The sequence below is a fragment of the Polypterus senegalus genome, chromosome 17 (genome assembly GCF_016835505.1).
Source record: "Polypterus senegalus isolate Bchr_013 chromosome 17, ASM1683550v1, whole genome shotgun sequence".
Classification (NCBI taxonomy): Eukaryota; Metazoa; Chordata; class Cladistia; order Polypteriformes; family Polypteridae; genus Polypterus; species Polypterus senegalus.
Genome location: NC_053170.1, coordinates 1,053,436 through 1,077,507, shown reverse-complemented (window position 1 = coordinate 1,077,507; position 24,072 = coordinate 1,053,436). Strand labels below are relative to the sequence as shown.

Genomic DNA, 24,072 nt, shown 5'->3' with positions numbered 1-24,072 from the left:
AGGCAGGTGGGCGTGAGGTGAAGACTTGTGGAGGATGGCCTGGTGGGCGTCAAGAAGGGCAGCAAGGAGGCCAAGATAAACATCAGAGACAGACTGATATTCTGGGATTGGACTGCTGAGGACTGCTGGGCTGAAGTCATCGTCTCTCATGAATCCCATTTCTGATTGTCTGAGGCATCCAGAGAAAAGAAAAGGTGAGCGGCGCTCCCATCAGTCCTGTGTCAGGCCAACAGTAAAGCATCCGGAGACCATTCATGTCAGCCAAGGTGGTGGGCTCAGAACACAGCCAATGAATAAAGAATGGGACCCAAACATCAACCGAGAGCAACTTCTACCAACCACCCAAGAAGAGTTTGGTGACCAACATGACGGAGCACCGGGCCACAAGGCCAAAGTGAGAACTGAGTGGCTTCGGGGGACAAAACATCGAAATTTGGGGTCCATGGCCAGGAAACTCCCATTGAGAGGCAGGTAGACAAACAAAAAAAACACAAATTCTGATTATGTAAGAATGGGCGGCTGGCATCAGTCAGGATTTGGCCCAGAACTTGATTGCCAGCCTGCCAGGGTGAATTGCAGAGGTCTTGACAAAGAAAGAAGGGCCAACACTGCAAATATGGACTTCATGTCATTGTCAACCAAAGCCATTGAAACTTCTGAACTGCTTGTCATTCTACTTGAGTCGTCCAGAGAAACATCTGACAAGAAGATCTAAAGACACCGAACACCAACACTCGGGTCATCTCAGACCTTCGTGCCACGACTGCAGTGCCTTGTGTGTGGAGCCTGCTGTCATAGCCGAGGGGCCACTCTAAGCCCATTTATTCAGGGCGGAGGGTTTGGGTTCCTCATTGGGTCGTTACGTTACCTTTAACGTTCGTTTCTCAGACGGCAAACCCCTGAACACCAGAAAAGAAAAACAAAGATAACAAACTGAAACACTTCTACGTCGTTCTTGATGAGCCTGGGGTCGTGGTGTTGCCTTTCACACGTTTCACATTTTCATCAGGTTAACAGGACACTTCACTTAAGAAACAGAGCAAAAGTTAGAGCCCTTAAAATTTGACAAGAGGCTGAAAAATGAGTCGACGCTTTTGTTTTTAGTCGACTAGATTAGTGTAACACACCCCTCTCAGGACCACCCAAAAAAGACGTCAATCAGTAGCAACGAGCGCAGAACGGAGCGGCCAGAATCTTAACAAGGAAAAGAAAATCCGGAGACATCACCCCAGTCTGAGCGTCACTGCACTGGTGACCGGTGCCACGTTCTCAATCCTACTTTTTGTAAAAATTAATTGATTTGTATGAAATGATTACAATAAAATTAATTTAAAAAAGAAGAACTGACTTTCAAATCCTGCTGATGGTTTACAAGCCTTCAGTCATCTGCTCCATCCTGTCTGTCACCTTCCACTCCAAATCGTCACTTCAGATCTTCAAATGAATTCCAAGAGCTAAACTTAAAGGAAGTGGTGAGGCAGGCGGGCAGGCGGGCGGGCGAGTGGGCGGGCGGGCAGGCGGGCGAGCGGGCGGGGGTTTAGGCACCTCAGATTTGGAATACGAGTTTACTGATAGAAATTCACCAGGCTGATACGGTGGAGCACTTTAAGAAACTGCTAAACACCCCGTTATTGTAACGTGGCTACTTGTATAATTTGTATTGTTATACTTTATTGAGGATTTGTTCTGTCCTGTGTATTGTATTTCATTGACCCCCTTTATCTTTTTGATACCCACTGCACACCCCAGCCTACCTGGTAAGGGGGTCTCTCTTTGAATTGCCTTTCTTGAGGTCTCTTCCATTTTTTTTGCCCCCTACAAAGTTTTTTTGGGGAGTTTTTCTTTGTCTTCTCAGAGAATCGAGGCTGGGGGGCTGTCAAGAGGCAGGGCCTGTTAAAGCCCACTGCGGCACTTCTTGTGTGATTTTGGGCTGCACAAAAATAAATTGTATTGTATTGTATTGAAGGTTTCTATAAGCTCAGTGGCCACCAAAACGGAGAAATGACCAGGACTCTTCCTAGAGCTACAGTAACTGTCTGGCCAAACTGACCAATCAGGAGAGAGGAGCCTCGGTAAGAACCAATGGGTCACTCTGGCTGAGCTCCTGTGTGGAGGTGGGAGAAACTTCTAGAAGGACAAGCATCAGTGCAGCACTCCACCGATCGGGGCTTCATGACAGAGCGGACAGACCGGAGCAAGAGCGACGTTTGGGGGTGGCAGGTGGGGTGACCCGATTTGTCAAGTTATATTTTGATGAAGTCCGTGTGTTATCTTGCAAAAATTTAGTTGAATACTGTAATGAAAAAATCTGGTGTATGTTAACATTATTTTTATCAAATCAAATCTTATTATGGGATATCATCTGCTGTTAAATTCTTGTTGTGATGTGAGATTTTGCATATAACTTGATAAATGTTTTGTATGTCGACTGAGTCTCTTTGTAATTTTCCGACAGGATTTGGGGGGATGCGTCTTAAACCAGTTGGCCGAGTGTTTCTCTGCTAAAGTCTTTCTCTCGTTCCCCACACAAAGCCAGGTTAGCTTAACATATGGTCTTGGGGGGCTGCAGGTGTTACGATGTTCTCTTTCCCCCCATTGGTCCGAGATACGGCTGTCTGGATTGGCTTGTCTCAGAGGCCTTCAAGTACCATGATGTCCTATTGGCTGTAGGGGTTGGACAGAAAACCAATAAATCTGCTTGCTCGACCACATTCTCTCTCTCTCTCTTGCTAACCTGTGATGATGTAGAAGTGTCTTTCTCTTGTTAACAACTGATGAAGACCATCACACCGTGAACTGATGAAGACAACACAATGAAGAGCTCAGCTCAGCAGCCATTTTGAACAGACATGTGGCTGAAAGCTGAGCACCAACGATGCCTTAACTCGAGACATTAAGTGACTACAAGTCTGTGTGCCACCTGAGCTACACCCCACCATTGGATCACGTTGTATGGTTGCCGATATTCAAATGTAGTTTGCATTTTGTTATTATTTCTGAATATTATCAGTAATACATCATTATTTTATGTGTAACGTAACTCCTGCTTGTCTTTTACTACATTGAATTGTTTGAGGTTATGGATATAGAAGGGAAGGTGGCGAGAAGTTATATAGAGTGGTGAGTCTGTGAGATTAGACATCCTAAGGCTACGTATTAATAATATACTCTGCTAGGCTGACCCACCTTTCTAGGTGACCGACTTTTAAGGCACTTCAATATGTACATCAATTTGATATTTTATACAAACTCATTCATTTGGTTAGATTGCATTTGAGCGTGTCAGGGATGCCAGGGGCAACGACCTGGCCGGGACGCCGTGAGGGACCGGATGTGGGTCTACGCCCACCCTGGATCACGTGGGGGCCGCCTTCCTGGTCGCTCTGGGGGCCATGGTTGAGGGCATGGAAGCCCTACCCTGTAGGGGCCCGTGGTCACCTCCAGGAGGCGCCCCAATGCCTTGGGGACCGGTTACCCAAACACTTCCGCCACACCAGGAAGTGCTGGGGGGAAGATTTAGGACGGCACCCGGGAGGACAGGGGCGTGGCCAGAGGAGGAATGCCGGGAACACCTGGGGCTCATCCGGGGACTGTTTAAAAGGGGCCGTCTGCATTCATTCAGGGCTGGAGTCGGGAGGAGGAAGGACGAAGCACAGAGGAGGTGTGGAGGCGGCCCGAAGAAAGGCATTTGTAGCCAGGACTGAGTTTTGGGGGGTTTTTGTGCATGTGACTGGGGTCTGTGTGACCTGTGCAATTTGTAAATATTGTAAAAGAAACGTGTGGTGGGTGAAAAACAACATGTCCGCCTGTCTGTGTCGGGGCTGGCTTCACAGCTGGCGTAGTCGTTTGGATGATCTGTCTGGTAAAAGACGGGGACCTGCTTTGGTTTATCTTGATGTGAACGGCCCGGCGCAACAGGGGACCCCACCCACGTCGCCCTTTGGAACCCCTCTGATATTTACTACGCGGTGAGGCATTTGTACTCCATCAACATTAATTATTTCCAGAGACATAATTGTGTCTATTTTTCCAGCGCATCGCGCACAAAAGCAAGGGAACGATGGGAGCACCAGAACTCCGCTCACATCATGTCGCTTCGTACCGCAAGCCGCAAGTAGTAAGTCTGTGATAAGCGGAATACCGCTACGCTTTCCACTCACGGGACGGAAGGACAATCCTGACCGCTTTTATATAGAAAGAAAGAAAGAAGAAGAAGATATCGCACAGTCTGGAGTAGAAAGTCATCTTTTACCTGGAAAAACGAAACTACAAATCCCATCGTGCATTGCAAAATGTGTGTGTGAAACTCCGCGCCTGCGTGGCACTCACGGGACGACAGGACAATCCTGACCACTTTTTTATAGAAGGATGTGTTACTCTACCAAGATAAAACAATGCTACTTCGTATTTCTAATCTTTTTATTTTTAGACTGTATTGAGGGTTTGTTCTGTGTATTGTGTTGTATTGACCCCCTTTTTCTTTTTGCACGCCAGCCTACCTGGTAAGGGGGTCTCTCTTTGAATTGCCTTTCCTGAGGTTTCTTCCATTTTATCCGTACTGGGTTTTTTTTTTTTTGGGAGTTTTTCTTTGTCTTCTTAGAGAGTCAAGGCTGGGGGGCTGTCAAGAGGGAGTGCCTGTTAAAGCCCACCGCGGTCCTCCTTGTGTGATGTTGGGATACACAGAAATAAATGGCATTGTATTGTATTGTATTGTGTGGCGCTCTCACAGCTTCATGTTAATGTCACCCTGATAGTCGGTTTATGCATTGAATGATCATTTCTGTCACATCTGCGCACTCCGTGTTAACCTTCTCTGCGCCCCCACCACCTGATCAGGGCACCGTGCAGCAGTCCCTCCATGGATGGATCAAAGGCCAGGGGTCCTCATGACCCTCATCATCATCGAGTTCTTCCACGTGAAGCCTGAAGAGCAGGAGGACTGATTGAGGTCATTGATATTGGGGGAGAGGGGGGGAGCTGGGTGGTCTCGTGGCCCCCTACAGATTTTATTTTTTTCTCTCCAGACGTCTGGAGTTTTTTTTTCTGTCCTCCTGGCCATCGGACTTTACTTTTATTCTTTGTTAATTTGTGTTCCCTAATATTATTTCTTCTTTTCTTTCTTCATCCTGTAAAGCACTTTGTATGAAAATGTGTGACAGAAATAAATGGTGTTGTTGTTGTGCTTGAAATGAAACGCGGACTTAAATAGAATTTCAGTAAAGCCAGGCGACGCGTCCTCCTCCTATGTGAGGGTTTAGGAGATGCCAGGCAGGTGGCACCGACGTTGGCCGATTTGCTCGGCCGCTGCAGGGATTCTGTGTTGTTCATCTAAACTAAACATTTCATTATAAACGCAATGTCCGGTTCTGAGGACTCTACAGGTGCTGTCACATAAGAGTCCCCTGTTGTCTCCATCACATATCCAGCTGGGAGTTGGACTTTGGGCCATTCTAAAGGAAGCCGCCTATTACAGCACGATGAATGAATTTATACGACAAATCTCTCAGCAGCTGCTCATAAGTCTGTGATTAAGAACAGAGGTCAGCGTCTAGGCTTGACTTTCGGTGTCTATTGGCCTTTGGCCCACATTTGCAGGACCACAGATTGTAAGAATTAGGGTTAGGCTTAGGGTTAGGGTTAGGGTTAGGGTTAGCCCGTCCTAAACCACTTCTCTCTGCACTCATAGCGGCTAACACGGTGCAGGGGTCTCCAACACGTCGCTCGCTCGCTCGCCAAAGGGTTAACGAATCCGACATAAATCTGAAAACGTGTCGAGTCACACTGGGGCTGGGCGACCTTTCCAAAAACACAAAATCACCATCCACAGCCTGAACTGCAGTCTCTCTTTTCAATGTGGCGGACACTTCAGAGAATATCCGGACGCCAACTCCTCGAGACCTCAGTGCCACTTTCTTTTAAACATCAAACAAAGTTGAAGTCAGTCGTTCTCTCGTTCGCTTGCTAAGCGGAGTTACGGTACGCGAGTGAGTGAGGAAGGCCCCGCCCCCCTCGGCCCGCACTAATAAAATCGGTAACCACAAGCGAACTCCGATATACATAGCGAAATGAGAGGAGTCGCAAAATTAACTGGAATGTTCAAGCAAATTCTAGAAAAAACAAAACCCGATCTAAATCGGTGAAAAGTGGACAGACAGACAGACAGACTGAGAGACATCCATCTATCCATTATCCAACCCGCTATATCCTAACTGCAGGGTCACGGAGGTCTGCTGGAGCCAACACAGGGCGCAAGGCAGGAAACAAACCCCGGGCAGGGTGCCAGCCCACTGCAGGGCACACACACCAAGCACATTAGGATCGCCAATCCACCTGACCTGCATGTCTTTGGACTGTGAGAGGACACCCATGCAGACGAGGAGACGGGGAGAACATGCCAACTCCACGCTGGCCGAAGAGGACCCGGGAAGTGAACCCAGATGGGTCTTCTTACTGCCAGGCAGCAGCGCTACCCACTGCGCCACCGAGCTGCCCTGAGAGACATTGCATTTTCTATATTCTGTATTAGTAAACCTTCAAGATAATGTGCAGTTAAAGTGTCAGCGGCATTTCTGGAGCTTAGCAGAGCCACATAACTAGAAGAATCTTCAGCAAGCAGCTCTGAAAATGTCTGCCTTGTTTGGGTCTCCAGGCCTCTGTGAGTGTGACGTGAGTGTCACGAAGTCGAGAACAAGACTGACAGACGGACGCTTAAAGGACTCCATCAGAGTGAACCTGAGGGGCTCCACTCCACCAGACACCTCAGTGCCAGTCATGTCACTAACTAAACTACACATCACACGTGCGACTGGACCTGTGAATAAAGTGACATGTGACAAAATGACAAATGAAGACGTCAGATCTGCGGATCGCATCGTTCTGTTCTGACAGCATTCATAGTGTGGGAGACGCTAGAAGACGCAGACAGACATACAAAGTGCCCTTGCAGGTGAACTCAATTATTTTTTGTGACATTTTAATGCAAAATGTGAGACATTGTGGACCCCGAGATTCTGTAAACGTTCAGGCAAAACAAGCGTATTGAGTTGAAATAAAGAAACCTGAGAAAACACGAGGAGCTCTCGGGGGGAAAAAAAGGTTGGAGAGCCTGCCTTGGTGCCACCGCCTCCCTGGTAGACTGAACTATTCAGAGGTGCCAGTGACATTTCAAATACCTAATAAGCTGGATGTGCCATCCGCACAACGTCAGGCCGTCCTTGTGAAGGAGTCGAGGGCTCAGAGAGTTGCCTGTGGCATCCCAAATGGAGGAACTGGGGAGGCTCCAAGGACTGGGTGGGCACCCCGGACCACCACAAGGACCAGGCCTGTCCTCTTTACTCCTCACGCTGTGCACCTCCGACTAGAAGTACAGTCAAGTCGCTTGCAGAAAATCTCAAAAGTGGGTGACATTGATAAGAGACGGAGGAGAGCCGTCAGCTGGAGAACGTCGTGTGCCCGGAGAGAAGGAAACGTCAACGGCAGCAAAACCAATGGGCAGCTCAGTGGCTTCTGCATTGGGCCTCACTGTGACGGTGACAGCCAGGACAACACTCACCTTTCTTTGTCATTTCCTTCATTTATAGTCATTCTGGTGAGTGTGTGTGTGCCACCTACCTACCTACCTACCTATCTAATTATTTATTTAAAGAGCTGGCGTTAAAAAGCCAAATTCCCAAATGACACATAAAGAGCCATCTACTTACATTTCACTTGGTACTGAAGCTCTTTACATAAATAAATACAAAGACAGATAGACAGGTAAGTAAATACACACACACACACAGTGAGGCGCCACACAGACACTCTGCTGTTGGTGTGACGGACCCCCATTGTGTTTATTGCCACACTTCTGCTGAATGTCCATCGGCTTAAAGTCCTTCGTGTTGGCGTGTCGGACAGACGATGTGCAGCACTCTTCATAATGGCACTCAGTTTCGTTTCAGTTCTCTCCTCCTCTACGACCTCCAGAGTGTGCCCCATAACTGAGCCTGTCCTTTTAATTGGTTTGCTATTTCGGTGGTCCTCTCTTGAAGTGATGTCACCAGCCCAGCACACCACGCTGGCCGTCACAGAGCCGTAGACGATGTGAACGATGTCACTTCTCACATAAAAGGAAAAAGAGCCTGCTCTGCCTTTCGTTACAGGGCTCCTGTGTCTTCTGACACCAGCCAGACCAGTCATTAATTCAGACCCCCAAAGTGGACCAGCTCGACATCCATTCCCAAGATAAGGTCCAGGCATGGAGGCTCTTGGGTGTGCGGAAAGTTAATCGCCAGTTCCTTGGTGTTGCCCTGTGCTGCTCCACATCTTCATCACAAACACAGCAAATAAAGCTCCGTCTATCTATTAATCTGTTATATAGCGCCTTTCACTCTATCATCTATCATTATATAGTGCCTTTCACGTCTATCTATCATCTATCTAATCCTGCCTACAATACCAAATTCTATCTGTCTATCTATTATATAGTGCCTTTCACTCTATCTATCTATTATATAGTGCCTTCACTCTATCTATCTATCTATTATATAGTGCCTTTCACGTCTATTTATAATCTATCTAATCCTGCCTACAATACCAAATTCTATCTATCTATCTATTATCTATCTATTATATAGCGCCTTTCACTCTATCTATCTATCTATTATATAGTGCCTTTCACTCTATCAATCTATCTATTATATAGCACCTTTTACTCTTATCTATCTATCTATTATATAGTACCTTCACTCTATCTATCTATCTATTATATAGTGCCTTTATCTATCTATCTATCTATCTATCTATCTATCTATCATATAGCGCCTTTCACGTGTATCTATCTGTAGTGGTCCGGTGCTACTAAGACCCTGAAGGAGTCACCAGCCATGAAGCTCACCACACGTCACTCGTCACTCACACAGTCACACGGGTACAACGTGCAGTGAAATGAAAATAAAAACTATGCTATACACTGAAAAAAGGGCATGTAAGATTAAAATTAAAAATAAATATGTACATCGGTTGCACATAATAAAATTTTTTATCAAGAATAATTTAATAATGCTTAATGCACTAAATTATGCTGAAACAACACGATATTTTTATATAACTCTGTTCAATGAATTATATTATGTTAAATGAACACGTCCATAAAGCAGAACATTTGAACAATTGTTTCTTAACAATGCACCTCACCGAGTTACTTAGCTATAACCTTTTTAGGTTGTCAATTTTTCTTGTTCCAGTATCATATATATATATTTATAGTTCATGTTCAAAGTTATTAATAAGAAATAAAGAGGTTTGCTTTTACTAAAACTGGATTTATTTGGTAAAAACCAACAAAAATACGACAGATTTGCATTGAAAAGCTGAAATGTCCCCCAGTTACAACAACACGGCTGCCTTGGCTGTGCACCTTGTTTAGAGTGTTATGTTATAAAATACATTTCTTGATATTTATGTAACTCTATATATTATATATCCAACCACCCATCCATTTTCTAACCCGCTGAATCCGAACACAGGGTCACGGGGGTCTGCTGGAGCCAATCCCAGCCAACACAGGGCGCAAGGCAGGAACCAATCCTGGGCAGGGTGCCAACCCACCACAGATATATTATAGAATAAATGTTAAATATTAGTAAAATATCAAGTGCAAAAATTGCTGCCTGGCACCTTCTTTCACAAAATATAGATTATTTTATGTTATACGAGCAGATTCGGCGACTGCGTTGTCTCGTACTCGGGTGTATTATTGCGTTGTCTGTATTAATAATTAGTGACTCTCTACTAATGAACAGCAATGCAGAAAGCAGTTGACCCGTAAAGAATGTCCGATCTTTTTATTTTTTAAGTATATAAACGCACTCGTACTGACTAAGCGAGACGCCTTAATAGCACATTTACTGACTGGTGACGCTCGTTTGATTAAACGGTATAAGAGAATACAAAGAAAAACACCAAACGGAGTGGCGTTAGTCTGTGTGATGAAGTGTTTTAAATGAATATCTGAATATTTCTCGAGTATTTCTGTGTGTTTTAACTTTTATTTCACTAACCTTTTGCTGTTAACGGCGACAGGGACTCAAACTCACAGCCTGCCGCTTCTTTGAAAGTCACGTGACTTTACCGCTGCCAGCGAATCCTTTTCTTAATTTACGGTGAGGACTCAACAGAACTATTCTGACTTCCGCCTAAGTGACTGAACTGAGTATATTGTACATCCCACACGATTTTAATACATTAAACATGATCGAGTTATTTTCGAAAGTGGCGCACCCGCAATGTAAAGTAAATATCCATCCATCCATCCATTATCCAATCCGCTAGAGGGTCATGGGGGTCTGCTAGAGCCAATCCCAGCTATCACAGGGCGCAAGGCAGGAAACAAACCCCGGGCAGGGCGCCAGCCCACCGCAGGGCACACACACCTGCACGTCTTTGGACTGTGGGAGGAAACATGCAAACTCCACGCAGGGAGGATCCAGGAAGCGAACACAGACGGGTCTCCTAACTGAGAGGCAGCAGCGCTACCCACTGCGCCACCGCACCGCCCGTGGTTAAAGGAAATACTTTTTTTGTGAATATATAACAACCTGCCATTTCCCTTTTTTCCAGTGTAGGTTCTGTTGAAGGACGAATGTAGTCGTCCGCATTCTCAGAAGCCGCGTTTTCTTGCACAAATAGTAACGAAATAAACGTTAAAGCCCCGCTTTAATGTACGAAGGCAGAGCGGGCCGATTTAAAACTTGTGACAAGTGGCACTCCGAGAAGCCGCAGGATGTCACAGCACTTCTAGTAAGGCTGACAGCTACCAGCCGGACTGCATCTTTGTCAGTTTTGGGCGTTTAGTTTCCGCTCTTTTGCTCTTTTTTTTATTTTTATTGTAAATTAAAGAACTATTTGGACAGAGATCTCTGTTTTGTGGTATTCGCCCAGTAGTAAGAGTCACACACCGTGCTGGCCCTTTTCACAACACTTCTAACATTTGTATTTATTTTTCTGCTCATGTTTGTTACCTTCTTTGGTATAAAAGAGGATTTCCACCTTCCGTTCCTCGGAGCCGAGCAGCGCCTGTGCCAGCTGGGACACCGCAGTCTGGATGGTCCCCGGTCCCGCAAGGAATTCACAGATGCACGGCTGCTGCATGATCTCCGCCCGGGAGTATCCAAACATCTCACAGAAGCCATCGTTGCAGTAGATGATCGCGCAGTTTTTCATCTGCGCGTTCGCAATCAGGAACTTACGATCTGCAAGAAGCCAAAGACACACACAGGCGGTTAGTGAGGAGCGGAAGGCCACCTCAGAAATGTCAAATTGAAGTCACCACATCAGTGATGTCCTTGGCTTGCGGTGATCTCTCTGTGACCCCACAACAGGCACTCCTGACTGTAAAGACACGCGAGGTCTGTAAGGTGGGGTGGCCTCTGACCCCGTGCTTACATCACGTTTGGTTTTCTGTTTTCTAATTTGTTACCCTCTTTGATTTTGATGGACACGTTGAGTTTTATTTTTGTGATGATTGTTCGGTGTTGCCTTTCTCCTCTCTCCGTGTCCTCTCTATCCCCCCGGTGTCTCTTGGTAAGCCCCCCGGAGCAGATGTGTTGTCACGTGTGCAGGCTGACCTGCTTTCGGACGTTTATACCCAAACGATTCTCTTCTTGTTTGCTCAATGAATGCATCTGACTTTGGACAGTGAAACATTTGGACTTGGACGTCCCGGGTATATTTGTGGACACACTGCCTGATCCTTACTGATATTTTTACATTCTATTTTGAGTTTATGTTTACAACATTTTTTTTTTGTCACACTATATATATTTTTTGATCATTTTGCAGCATACCAGGCTCAGAAGTGGTAGCAGTGCCCTCTATAAGAATACGCTGAGCTGAATCAATGAAGCCATGAAGCACTCCGAGTGACCCAAAACTACTTGAGGGCTCACCGATATTCATGCTGGGTGTACACATAGCAGCAGCTACAGAATACGAATTATTTAGTGCGGCAGCATCTGCTGAATCTGTCAAATACACCACAACGGTTCAATCCTGTCGATGACCCGTAAATAGGACTAAACACCGATAAAGATGATCACCGTCTGCTGTTCTGCATGGTACTTACTGTATATGACGCATTGCCTGTCTCTGCTTTCTGTTTCTTTTAATAATTCAAAGACAGAAATGCTGGGCAATACTTTAACTGTGTGTCTTACAAACTCATCTCTCTGTTACAATAAAGAAATCCTGACGTGACGAGACCAGGCTTGGGCCGTGAGATTGCCCCGCCCTCCTCTCAAACCACGCCCACCCCCCCGCGCTGCTCTCACCTCTCATTGGTGTGAATGTGTTTGTCAGACTCACTCACTTCCTGCGCTCTCACTTCTTATACATTTCAACGTTTTCCTCACCTTAAGTTCACAATGAAAGAAGACGTATGGCGTCCAAATCTTATTGAAGAATTGCAGGGTTATGAGTACACTGGCAGTCCTAGCGCCGAGAAACGAGGAAGTCAAACGAATTCACGGGAAAATTGTCGATTGGGTTACACGGCAAATTGTTGAAATGCGTAGGCTATCAAAAGAATAATAGAACAGTTGGTGGTGCCCTTCCCGAGGTTTCTTCCATTTTTCATTTGGGAGTTTTTCCTTGTCTTCTCAGAGAGTCAAGGCTGGGGGGCTGTCAAAAGTCAGGGCCTGTTAAAGCCCATTGCGGCACTTCCTGTGTGATTTTGGGCTATACAAAAATAAACTGTATTGTATTGTATTGTATTGTATTGTATGGGGAGGAAGATGAAAACATCAACTTACAAAATCACGAAGACTATCGACAAGCGTTCACACCGTGCGGTCCTCCACCGGCCGATTACTGCAGAAAGAAGGACGAATCGTAATGTAATTGAGTAATTGATGTCGGAGTGATGGGCTGTGTTCAAAATCGGTCAAACAATTCTGACATGTAAAACGTGAGCAGGCGACAAGAAAGGCAATGTAGTCCATCTAACATGAGACACCACAGGAGATCCTGATATGCCATTCGTATTAAAACGTTTACTGTTCCCCATTAGAATAACTTTTGCTATGAAAATAACAAATCACAGGGACAAACTTTCAAAAAAGTCGGTTTATTTATTAGAGAGAAAGAAACGAAATTTACTCACCGGCAGTTACACGTTGGGTTGTTAGTTACGATGAAAGTCCAAGCACAAAATCAAAATTCAAAGCGACGTGACAAAATGTTAATTCAAACAATTGTTTGTACTGAAGTTTTAGAGTAAAAGTGTAAGTTTAAAAAGTATTTGTGTGTTCATTTCAAAGCCAAACAGAACGAAATCGTCGAACGCAACATGAAACAGAAATGACTTTCGATTTATTACGTTTGACTATTTCTTACTCTGGTTAATTACTCGCTGTAATGTAAACCAGTGAGTTCTGTTATGCAAATTAAACAATTCCCATGAAAATAACAATTTGTTTAAATTGCAACCCCCTTCCCCATAGGCAGGCAGGCAGGCGGGCGGGCGGCCGAGCCGTGAAGTGACTGGCAGTGCCCGCCCGGGGGTTGGCAAGCGAAGCCCCCGACATCAAGGTCACACAAATACACCGTTTCTCGTAGTTATGTCATCGTCTGCTCCGTCACTGGACACACCGGGATTGCCGGACCTTCCACCCCGTGAGGAGCGGCGCTCTGTGACCCTTTTCTGTCGGCTGCTATTGAGCGATTCAACGCCTCAAACCAGTGGCGTAGCTAGGGGGGCGGAGGGGGCGGTCCGCCCGGGCGGCATTACTGGCCACAAGGCTCAGTGCAATTTGTGTGTAAGCAGCAGGGTTCGGGAAAATATCACTCATGTATGAAAAAAGTCAAATTCTCTGATTTTTTTAACCATGAATGCTTGAAAAATAATGTTCAGACTGTCCTTCTGCATCAGACACAGCAGTTGAAATGCATGAGGCAATGACAAAAATAAACCTGAACATTACACCGATAATAATTTCTAGGAAGATAAACAACTAATTTACAATTTATAATTTCGTTATTAATCCGAATGCGCTCTTGCTTTGCGCAGAAAACATCCCCACCTATCACTTGTGCCCTACTTTGGTTGTGGTTTTCGTAGCGTAATTATATTAAACTAATAGAATTAGAACACGGCTTATCACTGCGTCTATACTTTATTCTTGTCTAGTTGATGCTTATAAATGTATGTAAAAATATTGCTGTTTCTTTATATATGAATAAATGCATCTTCATTTCTCTCTATCCGTCATTTTCATTTTCTATTTAAATCGTTTAACATATTCAGATATGTTGGAGGGCGGCAAATTGAAGTCCCGCCCGCCCGCCCCGCCCGCCCGCCCCGAGCTGCGCCGCTGCCTCAAACTCAATGCTGATTTAACTTTTACATTGTTAGTTTATTTTGTAATTTCTGCACAATTCACATTGTTTACGGGTTGATTGATTGCTTGTATTATTTGTCCTGTGAGCCTGTAGCCTTGTTTCTAAAGTTTTTTAGATTTCTGCTTTGGATAAATAAAGTTGATCTGATGTCATTTTCACGAATATGTCGCTGCTCTTTATTCACGTGTTATATTCAAATCTTGTTCTGCATACACTCAGATACCTGCTGCTGCACACAATGCGCGGATTAACAGCTCACCTTCCTCTCTCCGCGTGTGTTCACTTTGCCAGTTTACTTTGCCAGTTCACTTTGCCAGTTCTACGTCTCTCTACTTACTTATTTATCAGTCAAATGGCACTTCGACACACAAGTGCAGGAATGTAGAGACCTGAGTCTGAGGTCCCCCAAAACCCCAAACTCGGAGTTATTAACAAGTTTAAAATAAGAAAAAGCAACAAAGGGCCCTGCCTCGACTCTCTAAACAGGCCTGTGCTCCTTTTGAACGCTTGACTTCAAAAATGGCTAAAATAAACCTCAGGCCCGCCGACAGCCCCCTTCACAGCTACTGGTCAGGGTCACAAATGGAAGGCGAGTCACCGGCCGAGCACACAGACTGACTGAAAGGCTGGGTTAAGACAGTCAAAGCTTACAAATAAATGAAACCCTAACATAACCCTTTTCACATTGTCTACACCGGGGGTCTCCGCCTACAGGCCTGGTGGGCCGCAGTGGCTGCAGGTTTTCATTCTCACCCTTTTCTTAATTAGTGACCTGATTCTGCTGCTAATTAACTCTTTGCTTTCATTTTGATTGATGCACAACTTAAGACTCAGCCCCTTAATTATTTCCTTTTTTTTCCTTAATTAGCAAACAATCGATATGAAGACACAAATCTGAACCAACAGATAAGCAACACCCGGCGCCCATCACACGATAACTGACAATAAAGAAAGGTGACGGCCTCAGCAACGTTGATCTGCTCAGCTCCACAAAACATTCTGACAGCCAGCGCTCTGAAAAGAGGGCACAACGAGCGCCAGGGAATGAAAGGATGGGCTGAATTGGCAACGAGAAGTGGCTTCAAGTTAAGAAACCGAATGAAAGTTGGAGTTTGAGGCCCGACTTAGTTGCTCCTCTGTTGGCTCCCTCACTTCACATCAAATTTATGTTTAGGTGCCGTTTAAGGAAAAAAGAATCAATTCAGCGGTCAGAGTCTCAAGAAAAGTCAATGAAAATAAAGAGAAAGAGTGAACGAGCACTGCGGTGGATGAATGAATCAGCAGCAAAAACTGGTCACTGCTTAAGAAGACGTCTGGTCTTCATGTTGACGATCTTAACAATTTATGGCTGATTTCCCACTCACCTTTTCTGTCAAAAGTTCTTGAGCGTGTTGTAGCCTTTGTTAAATGGTGCGACTCAAACCACCTACACCTGAACACCAGCAAAACCAATGAACTGGTGGTGGATTTTAGGAGGACCAGGCCCCTCATGGACCCCGTGATCATCAGAGGTGACTGTGCAGAGGGTGCAGACCTAGAAATACCTGGGAGTGCAGCTGAATGATAAACTGGACTGGACTGCCAATACTGATGATCTGTGTAAGAGAGGACAGAGTCGACTATACTTCATTAGAAGGCTGGCGTCCTTCAACATCTGCAATAAGATGCTGTAGATGTTCTATCAGACGGATGTGGCGAGCGCCCTCTTCTACACAGTGGTGTGCTTGGGAGGCAGCATGAAGACGAGGGACAAACTGGTGAGGAAGGCAGGCTCTATTGTAGGCACGGAGCTGGGTAGTTTGACATCCGTGGCAGAGCGACGGGCACTGAGCAGACTGCTGTCAATCATGGAGAATCCACTGAACAGGATCATCTCCAGACAGAGGAGCAGCTTCAGCGACAGACTGCTGTCACCATCCTGCTCCACTGACACACTGAGGAGACCCCACACTATGCGACTCGAGGGGTAAACGTTAACATTACATAAAGTTATTGTCTGTTATACCTGCATTGTTATCACTCTTTAATTTAATATTGTTATTATCAGTATGCTGCTATATAGTGCCTTTCACTCTTCTATCTATCTATCTATCTATCTATCTATCTATCTATCTATCTATCTATCTATCTATCTATCTATTATATAGTGCCTTTCACTCACTCTATCTATCTATCTATCTATCTAGTCTCCCAGCTCACCAACTCCTTAACGTCTAATAATTTGATGGCACCCTTTCAGTCGGGTGTGAGGGCGCAGCACGTCTGTGAACTGCTCTGCTACGGGTGACCGATGATCTCCTTCTGGCAGCAGACCAGCATATCAGTTCTGTTAGCCCTCAGCACAGCACTCGACACTCGGGTCAGACATGACAGTCTACTGTCCAGAATGGACAACATGCTGGGTATCACTGGCACTGCCCTCCAGTGGCTCAAGTCCTACCTGACTGACTGGCAACAGCAGGTCCAGCTCAGCGCCAGCCACTCAAGGAGCTCCTCAGGGCTCTGTCCTCGGCCCTCTGCTCTTCTCCTCGGCCATTTTATTCGTAGCTATGGACCGGGTTATCATTTTCATGCAGACGACACTTAACTCTACTTCAGTGTTAAAAGTGAAACTTCATCAGAGCTCTCTCAGCTCACAGCCTGCCTCAGTGGATGGAGCAGAACTCGTTAAAATGAAACTGCAACAAAACTGAACTCCTGCAAACTGGGACTAAAGTGCGACTTCATAAAATGAGCTCCTGCTCAGTCCATCTTGGCGGTGATCTCCTCAGACCTGCCGCTCCTGCACAGACTCTCGGTGTCGTTTGTGATTCCTTCCTCTCTTATTCCGCTCTCATAAATCACATTAAGAATCTTTCTTACTTTCACCTCCGTCACGTATCCCGTGTTCACTCCTTCCTCTCCTTTTCGCTTGTCCCTGCTTTTATCACATCCCTCATCGATTATTGTAACTTGCTGCTGATTCTCATCTTACATCACAGCTCCAGCTTATTCAGAACTCGGCTGTAAGAGTCCGGACACAAACCAGCAGCGGCGGGCACATCACACCATCCTGCTCCGTCTTCACTGGCTCTCCGTGTCTTACAGGATTGAATATCAAATCAAAGCCTTAAACGACCTGCACCAAACTACATCACGATGTGCCTGCCCGCTCACTAAGGTCCTCTGATTCTGTGCCCTCACTAATCTACACCCCGTGGGTGACAGCAGGGCCTTCAGATGTTTAGTGCCCACACTCTGGCATGACCTCCCGAAATGAATCAGGTCAGCTCATCTGTTCAGGACGGCTTTTAACTCTACTTGACTTCATTACCCGTCTCTCAGTTTACCTGCATGTCAAGATGCTCATGCCACCTGTGTGTGCCAGTGTGTGCCAGGCCTTCAATGATGTTGTCTGTTAGTTTTTTTCTCTGAATTTACTGTCTTACTCTTCTTTATCTGTTTATCTGGTTTGTACAATTCTATATACTGGATACCCTGCCGCTCTTTGTTAAATTCTGTGAAGCGCCTTGAGCATGTGAAAGACGCTACATAAATAAATAAAATGTATTATTATTACTTTGAAAGCCTGCAGGACCCCTGACCTCCACTCTCGGGTGATACTTGAATGTATTTGATGCCATGGCCGGCAGTTTGCTGTACGATTTGTTTCTTGAGTCAGTGAGTTAGGCTGACATTCTTTGTAAGTGGATATGAACTGTGACCTCCGCACCCTAACAAGCGCGCACACATTTCAATCAAACAGCAGGTGGCAGTCCTGAGCTAAATTAAAGACCGTTTTCGATATCTTCAGAAGATGACAGAAATCCAAACTGAAGGGACAGGAGTCAACAAGCACCAAGGTGACCCTCGCCATACTGTCAACGTCAAAGTGCTCAGATACAGCAAGTGACTAACGGCCTCCGCTCTGGCGTAGAAACGTCGCCCGATTTCTCAGAAGCGCACTCTTCAAATGATTGATAGCGCAGAGGCAGCCAATCGATGCTGCGGCTCAATAAAGTCAGGAGGACCGGCCATTAAACTATCAGGCCATCTTCAGATGGAGTTGTCAAGTAACGGGCGACTTCACGAGAGGACAACAAGCGCTGGGCGAGTTCATCCGATTACCAAAGGTCACTCTGCTCTGCCGTGCCCGTGGCCGATGTCTTCATCAGTTTCCAGCGCAGATGAAGAACTTGTAAACTAGGAAGAGAGAAAATATCAAGAATGGGGGCCTTGCACTGCATGTCTACTCACTGCTTATTAATTCATTTATGGCAGCAAAGCCCACCCTGGAGAGGACCGCCGTCCATCACGAGACCTGAGTGACAGACAGACAAAGCGCGGACAGGACGTCCTCACCTCCATCTACCGCTGTACGACTCCACAGCATCACAGCGCATTTCATGACCTTCCTCGGTGGTCTTCACTCCCAAACTGCACATGTGATGAGCGGTCAGAGCACAGGGGCTGCTGTCACACGTTTCATCACATGCCGAGTGTCACTTGGCTTCTCTCAGATTTTTCTTTTTTATATTCTAGGCTGGTTGGCACATTGTAAAGAAAAAATAAATAAAAGTGCAACTACAAAACATTCCAGTGACAAGCAGGTTACGTTAACTGGCAGCTCTGAGGTGAACACGGGCATCAGCTGGAGTTGTTAGCCCACACAGCCTGGCACCTCATCCTGCAATGGAGACCATTTGAAAAGGCGTGGGCTCCACTGGTCCGATGGCAAGATCTGCAGGGGACCACAAGACCACCCAGCCCCCTAACATCAATGATCTCGATCAGGAGCAGCTCGTGGTTTTCAGGCTTCACATGGAAGAACTTGATGATGATGATGATGATGATGGCCATGTGGACCTCTGGCCTCCAAGTGCAGGAATACGACGGGACCGTCCACATGAGAAATCGGCGAGAGTGCAACGCCGAGGAATTAGGACAGGAAGGCACCAGAGACATTCAGACGTTCACGTTCTACCCTACCTACCCAGTTGTCAGAATTATGGGGAGTGGTGGGCACAAGGTGTGAAATGAAATAAACAGCAGTGGCACAGTGGGCAGCACTGCAACCTCACAGCTCCCGAGTAACACAAACAGCACGGAAAAAAAATGAAAATCAGCCACAAAGAAAAACAAGATGTGTGTGTGTGTGAGTGTGAGTGAGTGTGTGTGAGTGTGTGAGTTTGAGAGTGTGTGTGAGTGTGTGTGAGTGTGTGTGTGGGAGTGAGTGTGTGAGTTTGAGAGTGTGTGAGTGTCTGCGTGTGTGTGTGAGTATGTAAGTGTGTGTGAGTGTGTGTGACTCGACAAACAAAAGCAGACAGTACACAATACGGCCTTTACGCCTACACCCGCTGTTCTGCATGGCACTGGAGTACATTGGAGCTTCAGCTCTGTGCCACCCTACAGTTGGACTGGCAGAAGTCACAAACTGAAGTTGTAATCAACAAAACGTTCAGAGCTGAATTCACTTCAATGGCCGCTAACCCGTCACTCGCTCCATGAGTATATAAACATATCCAGTAAATATCATACTAGCTGTGTAAGCACATCCTGCTGGACGCTATTGACATTGTGAGAAAATAAACTGAAATGCAGAGTCGGTGGTCTCGTTTTGTAGATGTGCTCGGCCCCCTCGTCTATCAGCGGCTAAGCGAGTTTCTCTCTCCTTTCTTTGAGCTTCATTGCTGCAGCCTCGCACTTCCTGGTCAGACGGGCAGACGGACAGACAGACAGACAGACATTTCCACACATAGACGTTTATATATAAGATAGAGGCAGATGGCCACGGCCCTTACACGGCTGGGACGCCTGGAGCATGGAAGCACCAGAGGAGGAGAGCGCATTTTTAAGAACGTTTCTCCCCCCGGGCCAACACAGGGCAGCCCCCCTTGGCTTGTGGTGGGGTCACAGGTCATCAGGAGCATAGAAGCTCAACCCTGCTGGGACCTGTGGCCACCACCACAGCTCATTGGGCACCTGGAGTCCTTTTGGGTGCCTTATAAAAAGGGGCCAGTCCACCCCCCCCCACCCACCAACCATTCATCGGGGGGATTCAGGAGGAAGAGGCCAAAGCCTGAGGAGGAGTGGAGGCGGCAAAGAAGGGACTGTGTTGGCACTTCACTGCGTGTGTGTGTTTGTGGCACAGTGGTGCCCTGCCTGTGTGTGTCAGGAGTGGGGCGGCTGGACGTGCCCTTGGCGTCATTTTATATATTTGTATTTTTTTATATTTTGGTTACTTCCATTTTTTTTTATCCTCAGGCTGATTACTTCCCTTTGTTACTTTTTGGTTATTCACTGCACTTGAGCTGCTCAGATTACAATAAAATGACACTGTTGGTGTTCTAACCCTTTTGACCAGTGACTGGTGTGTGGATTTCAAACTGGATATTTTAGGAGTTTGATCGCAATCTCCGACTCGCAGTGTAAGCCCCGGAGTTCAGACGGTAGAAGAAGCAACGCCAACCTGCTGTACCTCAGCGACGGACTTGTGACGCACCGCAGGGTTAGGGTGACAGTGACAGGAGGACAACAGAGGCCATCTGCTTGTTAAAGAGAAAGGCCGTGTGTGGCTCGCCAACTTGCACTTGTCACTGTCTTTACACCACGAGTGACACCCCAAACTGTTGAATATTCAAGATGGAACATTGACTTCAAAGTCTCTCTTTATATACGCGTGACGGTCGGCGTCTGAGCTCCTCAGCTGGTTGTCATATTGGGTTACAAAATGTGACATTGAAAAGCTTACAGGACGTCCGATGGGAATTCTCCTTGGACCTCATGAGCTACGGAGGGCAAGTTGTTCAGAAAACTTGTCAAGAGTCCTCAAGTCCACACACACACACACACTCACACACACACCATGACATGGACTCGTATCTTTCTGACACGCTCAGAATATCTTCTGGGGAGATCATTGAAAACCCACAAGTTTGATCTTTTTCATTTAAAATAAAAGTACATGAAATATTCAGAAATAATAAAATATGATCTCAGAAAGTAAGTCATGAATGATCATAATGAGAATAAAAAGAGACAAATCTGTGCAGCTTGAAAGTTTCTCTTAATTGTACCCAACATTTTGAACAATTCTTAAAAGATCGATAAAACCCAATGAAGAGCGTTCAGCAATCGATTATTAACCTTATAAAACTATCAGAGTTAAAAACCATCAGGCGCCAGATCCAAATGTGTCACAGCGGGTGACAGGGACACTCGGCCACCACAAGCTGACCACAGGCTGGTATGAGGTGTCAGTGACCCAACTGCACGCCTTTAGGCTGGTAAAAGGCTAAACCAAAGAGGCTCAAAGTGGGGAGGGCACAACACCCACTGCATCACTCTGAAATAACTTGTAGGAATCAAATACAAGGAGAATATGAACAACGCGGGACACTTCAAAGAATAGCGAACTGAAAACTAGGACAGCCAGACCCTGGAAACATGCAAATGCAACGCAAATGTGTGAAACGATCGCCAACCACATAGGCACAGCAGTGAAGGGCAGACAGAAATCGCATTGTTCTCATTTGAGGGGGGGTGCCAGGTGGCACAGTGGTTGGTGCCGCTGCCTCCCACCTCCAGAGTCTCGAGTTTGAATCCCAAGTTAATTGATGGCTCCCTACTGGCCTTTCAGATCTTCTATCACAGTTCCAGCCGATTCAAAACTCAAGTGCAAAAGTCCTGACACAAACCCGCGACAGACAGCAAGCACATCACTGCCACCCTGCTTCGTCTTACAGGATCGAGTCTTAAAATTCTACAAATGACCTGCAAAGCTTTAAATGGCCTCACACCGGACTTCTCCGTCACTCGGCTCCTGTTTGCCCACTAAGGTCCTCTGATTCTGGCCACTAACCTGCACTCCATGGATGACAGTTAATTCTATATAGCGCCCTGACTCTGGCATGACCTCCCAACATTAATGAGATCGGCCGACTCCATCCATTCTTATAAAAGCAGCAGGCCCCAACTCGTCTGTTCAGGAAGGCGTCTAACGTAACTCGCTCAACCTGACACTCCGCTCCTTCTTTCAGGACCAGGGTGTTGTATCACAAATGAAGTTATTCGTTCAAGCTGTCCTTCTGTTATTCCATTTCGTATTTTAGTAATTGGTTTATTGTCCACTATTCTATTGTACATCCTGCATTTATCTACTTTAGTGTTGTATGCAGAAAATCTTAAGAATCAAAGGCAACATAAAGCCTGCTGTTCTTTTCTGAGACTCTGTGAAACACCCTGAGCACGGGTAAGGCGCTATATAAATACAATGTATTATTATGATTATTATTATTATTAGTGTGCTTTGCGGCTGAAGCCCTCAGGTTTGGCCCCATGACCCTGAACTGAATTCAACCCGACGGCGTACCGTTGAAATCAAAGCGCCATTGAGTTACTAACAAACATTACACGGGACTCTGAGTTAACAGACTTGCCAGGCTCTACCGGCCAACCGTCCACCACTCGGACAGTCCCGGTGGGCTCCGAAAAAATCGAAAGCGAAGGCGCCATCGTGGAAAGCGAACATTTCGCAGTTGCCGAAGGGACGCAACAGGAGTACAAAAGTGAGGCGCTGATTGAACGTGAATTTGTAGAAACCGCGGCTTTGGAGCGAAGCTTACAGCCAACTAAGAGCCCGCGACGCGACGCCACGCTATGCGACGGCAGAAAGCGGCCGGGTGAACAGGTGGACGAGACGCACCAGACCGACCGACCGACCGACCGACCGGAGACGCCGCTCTTTGCTTTTCTTTCTTCTTTTTTTTTTTTTGCTCTACTTACAGTCTCGACAGGGCACGCGCACCGCGTCTCTCTCTCTATTTCGGTCACCTCAGACGCGCCGGACGTGTCCATTTTCTCTAAGTCCTGGAAGTGAGCGCCGCGAGAGACGCGCCAGTCATTGCCCGCTCGCCCGCCACCCAGCCAGCCTGCCACACAATAAAAGCAAGCGCGCACTCACTCTGCCCCTCGAACTTGCGGATGATGGTGTCCAGGTAAGTGTTCTGGGGTGCGACGTGGCCCCGTCTCACCGGCATCTTCTTGTCGGCGCTGCTGCTGCTGCTGCTTCTGTTTCGCCTTCAGTCCTTGCGCGCGGGCTCCTCGGGTGACATGCCGGCGAGCGCCTCGCAAACTCGCCATCCACGGGACCTTAATTATAGCGCATCAGCTGACAGTGCCGTTGTCTTGGCGACGCCAAAACGCCGTCGTTTCGCAGCATCCGCGACCCGCTAAAGACAAAGGGATAAAGGCTGCCGTAGAAGGAAAAAAAAAGGGGCACAAGTCTGGTGTCGGGAGAGAGAGAGAGAGAGAGAGAGAGACGTGCGCTCAGTGCCAGGGCGACCACTAGCAGCTCTCCTCAGGGTACAGCGTGGGGCCGGCGGAGGCTGTCATCGCGGTCTGGTGTCAAATGAGACTCAGGGTGACTTCCAGCCAGCGTCTGTGAACACCAACCTGGGGGGGGGTCGTTTTGGCTGAGCACTTGACTGGCGTCTTCACACCAGAGAGGGCACCAGAGAGGGTGCAGAGAACTACTGGAGCTGCCCATCCACAGAGGGAACCGAGTGGCTGCTACTGATGAGACAGGACTGGGCAGTAGGAACGCTGCCATTAATTGAACAGGATGGAGACTCTGGAGGATCTGATTACCCTGCTGAGTCCAAGCAGTCCCAGCTTGAGGCCTCCGGCTCCACATCTGCATTCGGCCTCCTTCAGTTC

General features: G+C 46.7%; 1 protein-coding gene across 1 annotated transcript in view; it reads right to left on the bottom strand.

Annotated features, from left to right (window-relative positions):
* The window catches only part of kcnh6a (potassium voltage-gated channel, subfamily H (eag-related), member 6a), an 86,528-nt gene extending 62,918 nt beyond the window's left edge, over window positions 1-23,610 (bottom strand). The window contains exons 1-2 of the mRNA XM_039740871.1: window positions 23,318-23,610; window positions 11,001-11,231 (exon numbers count right to left, since the gene is read on the bottom strand). Of these exons, the coding sequence (XP_039596805.1) occupies window positions 11,001-11,231; window positions 23,318-23,393 (307 nt within the window). The 5' untranslated portion in view covers window positions 23,394-23,610. The remainder of the gene's footprint in view (window positions 1-11,000; window positions 11,232-23,317) is intronic.
* Window positions 23,611-24,072: the final 462 nt, after the last annotated feature.